Source organism: Poeciliopsis prolifica, unplaced genomic scaffold (assembly GCF_027474105.1).
Source record: "Poeciliopsis prolifica strain line A6 unplaced genomic scaffold, Auburn_PproV2 SCAFFOLD021, whole genome shotgun sequence".
Taxonomy (NCBI): domain Eukaryota; kingdom Metazoa; phylum Chordata; class Actinopteri; order Cyprinodontiformes; family Poeciliidae; genus Poeciliopsis; species Poeciliopsis prolifica.
The window spans coordinates 1,293,035-1,305,524 of NW_026562396.1; the positions used below are offsets into that span (position 1 = coordinate 1,293,035).

At 40.2% G+C, this 12,490-nt stretch overlaps 1 protein-coding gene across 2 annotated transcripts in view; it reads right to left on the bottom strand.

Annotated features, from left to right (window-relative positions):
* Positions 1-8,119: 8,119 nt before the first annotated feature.
* The window catches only part of acsf3 (acyl-CoA synthetase family member 3), a 31,257-nt gene continuing 26,886 nt past the window's right edge, over positions 8,120-12,490 (bottom strand). For both annotated transcript variants that reach the window (XM_055045209.1, XM_055045208.1), the window contains exon 10: positions 8,120-10,957. In XM_055045209.1, the coding sequence (XP_054901184.1) occupies positions 10,843-10,957 (115 nt within the window). In that variant the 3' untranslated portion in view covers positions 8,120-10,842. The remainder of the gene's footprint in view (positions 10,958-12,490) is intronic.

Sequence of the window (12,490 nt, forward strand, 5' to 3'; positions counted from 1 at the left end):
TGTCCGTTTTATAATATTATAAAACGCACCAACGACAAAAACCACAAAATATTTTCACTTTACTGCAAAATTCACCAACTGCACAATTCCTGTTAGATATTAACAATTCTGTAAGATAAGTAGCATTTAAAAAGAGCAGGAGATATCTTATGTTTTTTGAACAATAACAATATTCGTTGTTAGTCTGTTGCTGAGAGATGGCATTCAGTTACCAGTTTTTCCAGGTAACTGAGTGCCACAAAGGAAACATCTGATTTTTACTTTTGTAAAATTTACCAACTGTAAATTTCTTGTGTCTACACAGGTAAGCAGTATTTCAAAAGTGTTCATGTTTTATAAACAATTATTAATTTGGCGTTAAGAGAAGAGCGTTTTTTTTTTTATGGTAACAAAATGTCACGTTTGTGTTGAATGTCTGTTTTATAATATATTCAACAACAATGACAAAAATCCCAAAACATTTTCTCTTTTCGGTGAAATTCACCAACTGCGCACTTTTTTTTAAAGCAATGTAAAATACGTAGCATTTAAAAAGAGCAGAAGATATCTTATGTTTTTTGAACAACAACAATATTCGTTGTTAGTCTGTTGCTGAGAGATGGCATTCAGTTACCAGTTTTTTCTGGTAACTGAGTGCCACAAAGGAAACATCTTTAATCTTTATTAAGGACAGTGCACATTAATGAACAATCATTGTATAGACTGTAAATGATTTTTACTTTTATAAAATTCACCAACTGTAAATTTCTTGTGTCTACACAGGTAAGCAGTATTTCAAAAGTGTTCATGTTTTATAATTTTAAAAAAAGCAAAGGGCATTTTTTGTGGTGACAAGCTGCTACAAAGTATAAATCAGATTTTTACTTTTGTGTAAAAAAAAGTACACAAAAGTTACATCATATATACACTTTTCTGCAAAATTTACCAACTGCATAATTCTTGTTAAGTAGTATAAGATAAGTAGTACTTTAAAAGTGCAGAAGAAATCGTGTGCTTTTTGAACAATAACAATATTTGTTGTCAATTTGTTGCTAAGAGATGAGAGCTTCTTGTGGTAATGAGGTGCCACGAAGTAAACATCTGATCTTTTTCTTTTCTTTTTTCTTTTACTTTTATTCTCTGTTTATATCTTTGTACACCAGTTTATAAATATTTATATCCCCTATAGCACTTCTGGATTGATGCAAACTACATTTTGTTGCTTTGTACATGTGACAGTGCAATGACAATAAAGTTGAATTCTATTCTATTCTATTCTATTCTATTCTATTCTATTCAAAACTAAAATTCAGAAGGCAGTGCATTATCATTGTCACAAACATCACCAGTGCACTGCCCACATTAAGTAGCCTTTCCCCTAAAATAAGTGTAGCTATTTTTTAAAAATGTATTTATTAGTCGTGTTTAGCACACTGAATGGAGGAAGTCGATGCACGACAACATTCCAACAGACGGTAACACTTTGGCAGGCCCCATTTAAATTTTTTCAGAAATTTTCTAGTTTCCACTGTACGTCTGGGACACTGTGTCATGTCCAAATACAAATTCTTTCAAAATTAACTTTTGAGTACAATTAGAACATTTCCTCTTCAGATATATTTCAAGTCCTGTTTTCGCAACATAACCTGTAAGGAAAGGAAGGAAGAATTGTGGAAAGGAGCAACCAGCATGTGGTCAAATCGACAGATAGATGGTGAGGTGAATGGAGGAATAAATGGACGACAAGATGGACATCAAGATCAATAGCAGTGAAGCTTTGTGCTGAGTTTATGTTGTTTTTGCCTTCCGAATGAAAGAATTAAGAGTGAAAGTCAAATATGCATCAAATTGTGGTGATAAAGCTTTGTAGCAAAATCACAACGATTAAGCAAAACAACATCTACACAACTTATAGGAAAGATTTAAAACGCACTGTGTGGAGTCAATGAGTGAAATTACAGGGATGATGCTGTATGATACATCTTAAAAATGGTTAGCGGTATATAAGTGGTAAATAAAAAAACAACATAGCAGATAAACTGAAGCATTACTCATAGGAAAATAAACTTATCTAGCATTACACGGGGAGACGCTGCACAAACACACACAGATAAATAATGTGTTTCCAGCGTTGCCAGCAGAAGACAAAGTGGTAATAATGCTGCCGGAGCAAAGCAGGGCAGAGTAATGCTGCACATTTCTCCTCTCAGCTGCTACTTTAATAAGCAGGCAAAATGGCCACTGCTGAATAATTAATACGTGGCTCCATTAACATCATATTAGAATGCATTCTATCTCTAATTGATTTTTTTTTCTCCTCCTGTCTATTTATTTATTTATTCCGGTAGAAAACTTTTACTCCATCAGCAGACCACTCCGCGTCCACATCGCGGAGGGTGAAATATGGCTGCTGCTGTTTAAATGTCAGCTTTGTAATTACACAAGGAGCCACGAGCTGGGGCAACCCTGCGGCCTGAGGCCCTCTGATTTATGGCCGGGCACTGATCACACATCACTGCACAGACACATGCAGACAAAATGAATCCGAACCCTTTCCACTCTCCACTTCCAGACAACACATCCAACTCATTTAACACAGGCCTTCTTATCTCAGCAGAGTTGGTTTCATGTGTTGCAGCTGAGCGAAATTAAGAGTATGTGAATCTGCATAAAATAAATCAGTTTTTTTTTTTTAGGAAGGTTTCTCTAAAAATGTCCTATTAAGCACAAAATAAATAAACAAAAAGCTAACAGTTGCTAGGACTGTAGAAAAATGTGAGGTAAGGATTTCAGATTGAGAACTTAAATTATTAAATCACTTTTTGGGACAAAAACAGAAATAAAACTGGAGAATTGTGATTCGTGATTTAATATGTCAAATCCAAATCATTTTATTCTGTTCATTTTTCTCAATAGTTTAATGTTTCTATGAATTATGAAATAATCATGAAGATGCTCGTATCTCATACATGTCCACCCATCCATTTTCTTCCGGTTTATCCGGGGTCGGGTCGCGGGGGGAGCAGCTTCAGAAGGGAAGCCCAGACTTTCCTCTCCCCAGCTACTTGTTCCACTTCTTCCGGGGGAATCCCAAGCCGTTCCCAGGCCAGCCGAGAAACATAGTCCCTCCAGCGTGTCCTGGGTCTACCCTGGGGCCTCCTCCTGGTGGGACATGGTCAGAACACCTGGCCATGTCCCAGGTGTTCTGGCCATGGTCAGGATGGAGCATCTGGTCAGGATGCCTCCTCCCTGGAAGGCCTCCCTGGACGCCTTCCAGGGAGGCGTCCAGGAAGCATCCTGACCAGATGCTCCAGCCACCTCAACTGGCTCCTCTTGATGTGAAGGAGCAGCGGCTCTACTCCGAGTCCCTCCCGGATGACCGAGCTTCTCATCCCATCTCTAAGAAAGAGCCCAGCCACCCTTACTTTCATGGACAGAATTTCTAGGCGCAGCCAAGGCGTTGAGGGGATCCGTTTGGGTGGCCCTAGGATCACACCTCTGCTTCTTCTGGATGATGTGGTCCTACTGGCTTCACCAGGTTGTGATATGCAGCTCTCGCTGGAGTGGTTCGCGAAGCGGCCGGGATGAGGATCAATGCCTCCAAATCTGAGGCCCTGGTCTTGAGCTGGAAAAGCCTTCTCCGGGTCGGCGGGGTGTCCTGCCCCAAGAGACGTAGTTAAGTATCTCGGGCAGCGTCTGCTGTGAAGTGGGCGCGGTACCGGTCTGTCGTGTCAAATATATTTTAATCTAACTCAATTTCATCAAGACTTTGTATAACACTCTGCTTCCATGTACATTGATTTTGATACCCATTTGGGTATCGCACAGTTAATTACTATTACATAAAACAGATTATGTCTGATTAAAAGCAACTAAGCAACCTCCTGCTGATGGACATTTACCTGCATCACATTTCTTTAGAGTGAACCATAAAATGAAAACAGAAAAATGTGTTTGTCAAGGCGGTTAAAAAAGTTTCTGTCGGATACAAACTGATGCCTGGTTGGTGGTACCATGACAGATATCTTTGTTTTATGTATATATTCAAATTCAAAAAATATTTTACTGATCCCAAAGGGAAATTAAATGTTATTGTAGCTCATAATAATTCTAATTCTTCAAAGAGTTATTGAAGATAGTGATCGCTGTTGGCAGCAAAGATCTCTTGTAGCGGTTTGTATTACAGCCAATCTGAAGAAGCCTCTGACTGAAGACATTCTGTTTTCCCAAGAAGAGTATAATATGTATAAAAAAAGTGATATAAAACAACTAAAACTAATTAGGAATGGAATGGAGAAAAGGGAATAATTGTTGCAAGAGGTGAATAGAGCATTTAGAGATAAATGGAAACAATGATGTTTGTAGACAGTCTATAGTCTCTGTGTTATTTTGTGAGTCTAAAATAAAGTTTATACTGTTAAAGTCCACTGAAACGAGACACAGCAGTAATATTTACACATTTTAGGAAAATAACCATTATGGTTATTATTAAGCTGTGATAACAGAAAGAGAGCTTAATAAAATAAACCCTCAGTCTGTGATGGGACAGTATGGGCATTGCAGAACGTAGTAAAGAAATGTAATCAGATGCTCCTTTCTACCAGAAGTCAATATCTATCTCCATGGAGCGGTGGTTTTTGGTAAACATGGTTATTTATTGATCATTGTTTCACTTAAAGCAAAGTTATGCAGCATCAAAAATCAAATTCAGAATAGTTTAGTTAGCCGAATAATAAAAATGAGCCATAAACTCTTTATCTTTCCAACTGTATTGGTCTGCAAACAAATAAAAGTGATCCTAGCTCCGGGACCCAATGTCCCCTCCCTGTTTCTTTTTGTTCAGCAGTCTAACACACTCCAGTGGCATGTGAGACGACAGTCCCCCTGCCCCCCACCCCGGTTCAATACACCCTCCCTCATGCACTCCACCCATCTGTCAGATTATAGGCAGAGATACCTGCTGGGAAAACCAATCTATATCTGGATGAATGGAGGAGGAGAGGCAAGGCCAGATCAATGTACAGATATTGATACAAGCAGCCATGCAAGGAGACTCCTCTCCTTCTGAACTCATTCTCCTTCTCTCTGAAAAGATTAAGAATCAAGATGAGCTGCTGAGTAAGGCGTGTGAGCTGCTGAGTATGTGTGTGTGTGTGTGTGTGTGTGCGCGCTGATGACAAAAGAGACACTGTAGCACGCTGGCAGATACTGTAGATAGAGAGAGAACGGAGGCCGGGAGGGAGCGGAGATACATAGAGGAGACACGGATTACCACCACAGAGCTCAGTAATGGCGTGAAAGGAGCACGTCAATAATGAATACCTCCCATTACAGAGCGATAGACTGCTGCTGCAGCCTGCATGGCACAACACCTGCTGACTCCCTGATCTACCTGAAATTACACTGATGCTCTCACACTGAGCTTCTCTGAGCTACAACACACGCTGTCTGACTGCAGAGAGTGGAGAACGCAACACTTCACCGCGCTACTGCATGCACTAAATCCAACGCGGGGAGATGCAAAACTGCATTCATTTTCCAGCACAGTAGATGAGTTGAGCATCTGAACTCGTCTGACGACTCCCCTGTCGGAGGGCGAAGGCTCCCCTCCCTTCAAAGAGACGAGGCTTGACATCCAGGTGTTTTATAGTATTTGTGGCTCTGATCATCCATCAAGCCGATCGATCACTCTCCCAGCAGCTTTTATTAATGATCTTGTCAGCCAGCCCGCTCTCTGGTGCAGCCGCTTGTCCAGAATGATAGATCATTAGCTAGTCTGCCTGCTATTTATTCTCTCATGACCTTGTCTCTCTCCATTGTTGAGTGGGCCGAGTTATGAGTGCTAGAACATGATTATTCTGTATTGATCTGTTTTTTTGTTTTTTTTGTTTTTTTCTTTAAAAACTTTTTAGCCTCTTTATTTTAACAAGAAAGTGCTGGAGTAAAATTTTGCATGCAGCATAGCTCGTTTTCAAAAACTCACCTTGGACAAAAATTGCCATTGATTTGGAGTTTTTAGTAACTTATTTGAACTTTTCTACTACAAGCCTATTAGAAAACGTAATTCTTTTTTGTTAGGAAAACATTGTGTTTTGCAAACAAAAAAATGCGCAATGTTAGCAAGGTGTATCTCCACTACAAGATTGCACAAATTGATATTCAAGTTGGATGAGGACAACGTTCTTCAGCATCTAACATGAAGTTATTGCATCAACACCAACTTCATAAAGATCTTAAAGGGAAAGTCAGAGGGATCATTTTGTGTTTCTTTTTCTTTATATAGATTTTGAATCAAAAATCCACCAGCATTCAAACTTTGACGATTGAAAATTTTCAAACAAATATTTCCTGCCAGTTCATCAAAGAGCTCATGAGGATATTTCTATTAATGCTACAGGGATAGATTGCCCATCACAGCGACATTTTCAGGCCTCAAGCGACGCTGCTAGTGAGGCTGAAAACGCATTGTGGAACATCTCAATGACACATAGCAATAAGAGGTGGGGAAGAAAAACGGTAAGACAGTCGTAGAATAAGAAAAAGAGTAAAATGTCAACGGATAAAAGGCAGCATGGAAACAGAGAGCGATTCAGAGGAAGTTTCACAGGAGAGAAGCCCAAGGCTGAGCCAGTGAGGTGTAAGTAGCTTTAGAATAAACATGAGCTCCATATAAACAACAACCTGCCAGTACAAGCATCGGTTAAGCACCCACACAGGCCTAGTGGCACTCTGGATCCACTCATGTGTGTATGTAAACTTGGGTGTCCCTGGGGCTGATGAGCCTTCCCTGTCATCCTCCCATCACTCTGGCTCTCTGCCCACTTACATTCATAAAGCCTGTCAAGTTGATCAACTAGCCGCGGGCACAGGGCCTTTTGTGACTGTCAAAAGTGTGCATGTAAATGTTTGACTGTATAATTATAGCCCCATTTTCTGTTTGCCTCTGGAATGTAAAACAGCACGGCGGCGTATGAACACTTTGCCACGAATCCAGAAGCTACTGTGTTTGTTTGTCTCGCTACTTGAGTCTGACCTGTTTATTATGCAGTTTAAAGAGAAGAGGGAGGGACTTTGTTCTCCTCCAGAATCATTCATGATGGATGGCTTTCATGTTCAGAGAAGAGTGGCAAGCAGAGAGATGTCTGCGGCGTTACAGTGAGAGGATGTGTGTCAAAATAACATAAAATATACGTCCAAGTCCTCAGAGAGCGCGCTGCTGCACTGCTGACTTCTCTGCATTGTGAATCAGGCTCTACAAACAGTGACAATATGAGCATATTTTATAAATACTTTGGACATGTACGCTATAAGTTTGGAAGCGACTTTAACTTCACAATATGGGAAATCGGCTTGCAATGCTCAGTAAATTTTAATAGAAGATCTGAGAGCCAGGATTGAAAAGATTTATAAGTCATGACTTCAGTGCAATAGTTACAGAAAAGAAAATGAAAAATCCCACTTTGCTCATTGTGTTTTGATGTGTACAATATGAGTAAATGGCCAGAGCGTCCCTGAACAAATCTAGTTCAAAATCTAAAACACTGCATCATGCTTTACTCAATGTTCAAGTTGTACAAAACCTGTTTTTTTATTTGTGAAATCACAAACATGAAGCTTTTTGGGGCTTTATTTTTGCATCAAGTCGACCAGAATAGAAATACACGTTGGGCACCTTTATACACAAAAATGCAACACTAAATAAAACATGTTAGCATATGACTGTGTCATTTTAATGGGGCATACATTTCCGGTATTTTCTGTGAGCTTCTGTCTTTAGAGTTCTCTCAGCTGATCATCTCCCTCAACTGAGCACCAAACCGTCTCCATCCTTCATAACAGCTATGAAGGTTCTCTGTAGTTTTTTTTTCTTCCTCAGAGGAAAACCAGACACAAAAAAACACAAAACCTCATCAAGCATTTTTTTTATCTAGTTTCTAAAAAATAACATATAAGTAACTTTTCAGGAACATACAAGGACTTGTTTCAAGTTAATAATTCCTTAATATGGATGAAAAATTATTAGTTCCTCTGGCAAATTATTTCACTTATAAGATGGGAAAATGTCTTCTTCTAAGTCAATTAATCTGCTAGTGAAACTAGTACGTTTAATTACTTAAAACAAGCTCCTATACAGTGCAGAAAAGTTACAGACGAGGTAGTTTAGTCTGATTTCAAGTCCTCTATGATATTTGCACTAGACCGAAAATATTTGGTAAGATTTTGTGTTTTTACAGTGTGTGAATGAAAAACTCTCACTTTGTAGCCTTTGATGGGACATGATCAATGTTCAGCCCTTGCAGGCAGGTTTGCATACGATGTGAAAACACAAAGACTGAAACTCTCTTTCCGAATGTTTGTAAAACCAAAACATTTTTGAAAAACCTTTTGCACTCCATTGACACACTCCCTGTCTCTCTGTCTTAAACAACCTTGACGGCATCCCTACCGGCCCCACCCTCCAGGACCCTAGAGCCCAATAAGCAGCCATCTGCAGACAACCTCTTTCACTGCGCTCCAGCAAACAAAGGCAGAAGGTGGTTGAATGTGTGTGTTGAGGAGACAAAAAGAAGAGGTGAAGGCAGTTCAAGGGTACAAGAGCAGTACCCTTTGCCTGTCTGATTCCCTCCCCCCATTCCTCTTTGATTTAGAAAAATTTCCTCAGCACAACCTTCAAACACACACGAGATGCTTCTGCAAACCCAGGCCTCCTTCTAGTGGCTCCAGCCAAGGACTTGAGTGTCTTGCTAGGTGGGGAACCTGAGGGGCATTGGAGCTGTCCTCTGACTGCTCATCCATCCTGCCCTGCCAGCCCACAGATCGATAGCACTGCTCTCTTAATCAGGTCTCTGGTGGCTGTGGGCGGATGAGTGTGTACATGTGTGTGCGGACAGGAGGCCATATCAGCTGGGGCTTGCACTTCTATATCTTTCCATCTTCAGCTCTCTGCCCATTCATCATGACATGACTGTTTATCTCAACCTGATTTCTGTTCTACTTCGTCGCCAACTTCACTTTGCACACTTACTGAAAACTCCATGAGTCTTTTCTTCCCATCCCTCCCCTCCTACCAACTTTCTCTCGTTATCGCTTCATTCTGGCTTAGAGTCCTCTCTCCGCTCTCTCCAGTTTCTGTCATTTCCTCACACACACCGTCTACTCTGGCAGCGTGCCACGGCTCATTCAGAAGGAATCTGGCAGCCGAGGTGATCCGTGTGCTGCAACAATCTGCTGTGACTTGTGATGAAGACAGAAGAGGCGAAGTATTGGATAAATTGAGAAGAGAAAGGATGAGAGGCGAGGAGAGCGAGCGGGGTGAGAGGGTTAGTGAGATGGAGTGCGGGGCATCCAGCTGTGGTGTTTTGCCTTGCTGCAGAAGCTGTTTTTGAGCTCTCATCACACCTGTGTAGCCAAATTTATACACACACACATTCTGGAAACCGTGTAACAGCATGCAGAGGAGACAGATGCATAAGAAAGTTGGTAACTTTAGATACATTTCCAAAATTTTTTAATTGTTTTATGTACAGATATTCAAGTGATTCTTTTTTTTTTTTTTTTTTTTTTACAAAGACAAAGGAATTTTTCTCTAATCTAGAACAAGATTATCTGTTGTTAATTTTATTTATGCGCATCATCTTGAGAAAATCATGATGGCTTCAGAGCAGTGAATTTTACAATAGTGTCGACCGCCATCATTCATTTCTTCTGAACTTTTTTCCTTTTACATTACGTTCATCATTAGATTTTTTTCTTTTTTAAGAAATATTGCAAGTAAAGCCCATTGCAAAACATTTGTGTTTACATAAAACTTCAATCCCAAAAGTTCATCCTATGAAGTTTCACACTGCCATGTGCTATGAGTCCAACGCAAAATGTTCTGTGTAAATGCTAAAGATTTACAGTGGTTCATGTTATTGAATGCAGCAATACCTCTATGATGGAAAGGCAATATGTTAAAAATGAACAATGTTGCTTCTGCTTAAATTAAACCACTTAAAAAGGTTTTCATATCTCATTAACTTTTTCTCATTTTGGCACATTAGAACTGCAAACCTTTTGGATTTAGATCCCATCTGATTGGGATCTAAATCCAGTAAATTGACAAGAGATTCATAATTGTAAAGTGGAAGGAAAATCTAAAAAGTGAGCCCTGACATTAGTGAGCAACCATCATCATGAAGACCAATGAACACAGCAGGAGAAAGCAGTGGAGTTTAAAGCACAGTTAGGTTAGAAAACAATATCTGGATGCTGAAACGTCACAGAGAATCGATCCGTTCTATGAACACTGACATGGCTTTTCACCTAAAATGTCATAGCAAATGTTGAATGGTGCTCACTCACCATATCCCAATTAGATATGTTGGTGTTTCACAAAATGTGAAAAAGTTCATGTATGAAAGTGTTTGCTTAGGCTTTTGCAATTTTACAGTGAAAAAAAAAATCCATCCTTTCCAGAACCAATTCAGAGAACAAGCAAACATTTCTACTCAATGAAGGGAATACACAAAGTACTTTTTAAAACCTTTTGTTACATAACACACATTTTTGGAAGCAGATTTGAATACTTCTTCCTTTCTTTCCAAATTGCAAACCAATTTTTAACACACTGCCCTCATCATGCAGCGACTTTATTCTATTTCATCCAAGTCTTTTAAACAGTAACTGTTTTGAGAAACAAGACCGGATTTATCTCTATGGCAGTTTTGGGAGCTGTGATTGGTTTCCAGCGAACATTAACCATTGTTCTGTTTCCTTTCACTACATTACTGTGAAACATCTGTCTGATCTGGACGGAGTATCCTGGAAGAGATGTGTACTTGAAGAAACACCCACGCTTTCACAGACATCAAAGACGTCCAGTCATGGAGAAAAGTGTCGCAGGAGGACCTTCTTGTTGACTTTCCCCATCTGATTCCTCGGCATTTCCTCCACCAAGACTAGGCCTGTCGGGATGATGTAGGGCGCCATGTGCTCCCTGTAATAAACAAGACGCTTTAAACACAGATGACTGTTTAGGGGGGAAAATGCAAAAAAAGAATAAACAGTCATAAGGAGCACAAGGCTGACAAATATACCGACGTGAATGGGTGAGGGCGCACACTAATGCAACATCAAAACAACAACACAAAAATAAAAACAATTGCCAAAACAAAGGCTTGCCCCATGGCAGCGTAGTTGAGATAAGGAAAGAAACGTCCTTCATGCGCTCTGCAGCTCTCTGCCTTAATATCCCCAATTCCCTTCCAGACACAGACAATTCCCTTCATACAAAGCAGCATAATCAAAACGAGATGAAAAAAAACCTCAGCAAATAATAAAGAGAAAAACAGAAGGCTGTGATAATTAAAAGTGTTTTATTTTTCGGTTTTCAGTGGTTGGCTGTTGCGTTGAGTCTTTAAGCCTGGAGCAGTTCTTATTATCTTCTAACCTAGTTTGTTTGTTTGCGTGTTATTGTGTGTGCTGCTGTTGTGCGAGTGAACATAATGAGTCATACGGCTGCCATCAAACACTCCTTTCAGCAGATGTCTCCGTCTGTCTGACTCAGGGAGGAGAGTCTGAGTAAATGTGCATCCATACATGTTTCTGTGACATGGCTTGCTCATGTCACCAATTTCTTCCGGGCAGCGTGAGTGTGTGAGTGTGTGTGCACGACGCCACAGAGCACAGTGGGTGTGATTCAGATTCAGAGTGACAGCTGAAGCCAGGGCACTGAAGAGTGAGCATCCATCTCCTTGTTTATGTCTCATTTTATCTGCCTCTGTTTCCTCCACACTCTGGACTCGGCAACGTGTTGGCACCGCGGCTCCGCTGGCAGGACCCCCGGCTGTGAACGCTGTGCCATGCGTATGTTTGCAGTTCAGCCTCAACGTGTCAACCTGGGTCACCGGCAGTGGTGCTACTCTACCAGGCTGAAGCAGCGGGATCTAACATCTAGACTCCGTATGGAGCCGTCAGCCTGGACAAACCTGAGCTCGTAAATAATGCAAACAGGTTATGTCACTAACGGGATTCCTGAATGGAGAGGAAATTTATGTTGTTTTTGTTTTGTTTATTTTTGCTTTTAATCTATTGCTGCATACACTCACAAACCGGCATTGTCTTCGTCAAAAAGGTCAGGTAACTAAATCGTTTAGTTGGCTGTAATTACTAATAAAGGAATGATTAAAATTTTGAACACAAAAAAATCACAGACTGTATTTGTGTGCAGAATTTTAAGGACAGAGATTGATTTGATACATACTCTATAACAGAACTGGAAACCAGACAAGGCAGAGAAGGACAGCATTTTTCAGAGCCACGTCCAAAAGACCCGCCTGATCTTTGGAGGAGCTGTACAGCTCAGGTTGTATGTTTTTTTTTTTCTTCTAACAGTATGTATTCCTTATTTTTCTTGTACAAGCACTTTGAGTTGTCTTTGGCTGACAGGTGCTATATAAATAAAGTTGCCTTGCCTTGCCTTGCCTAGGATTTAGTATTTGCTATATAACATAACCCTGCTCTAACCTGT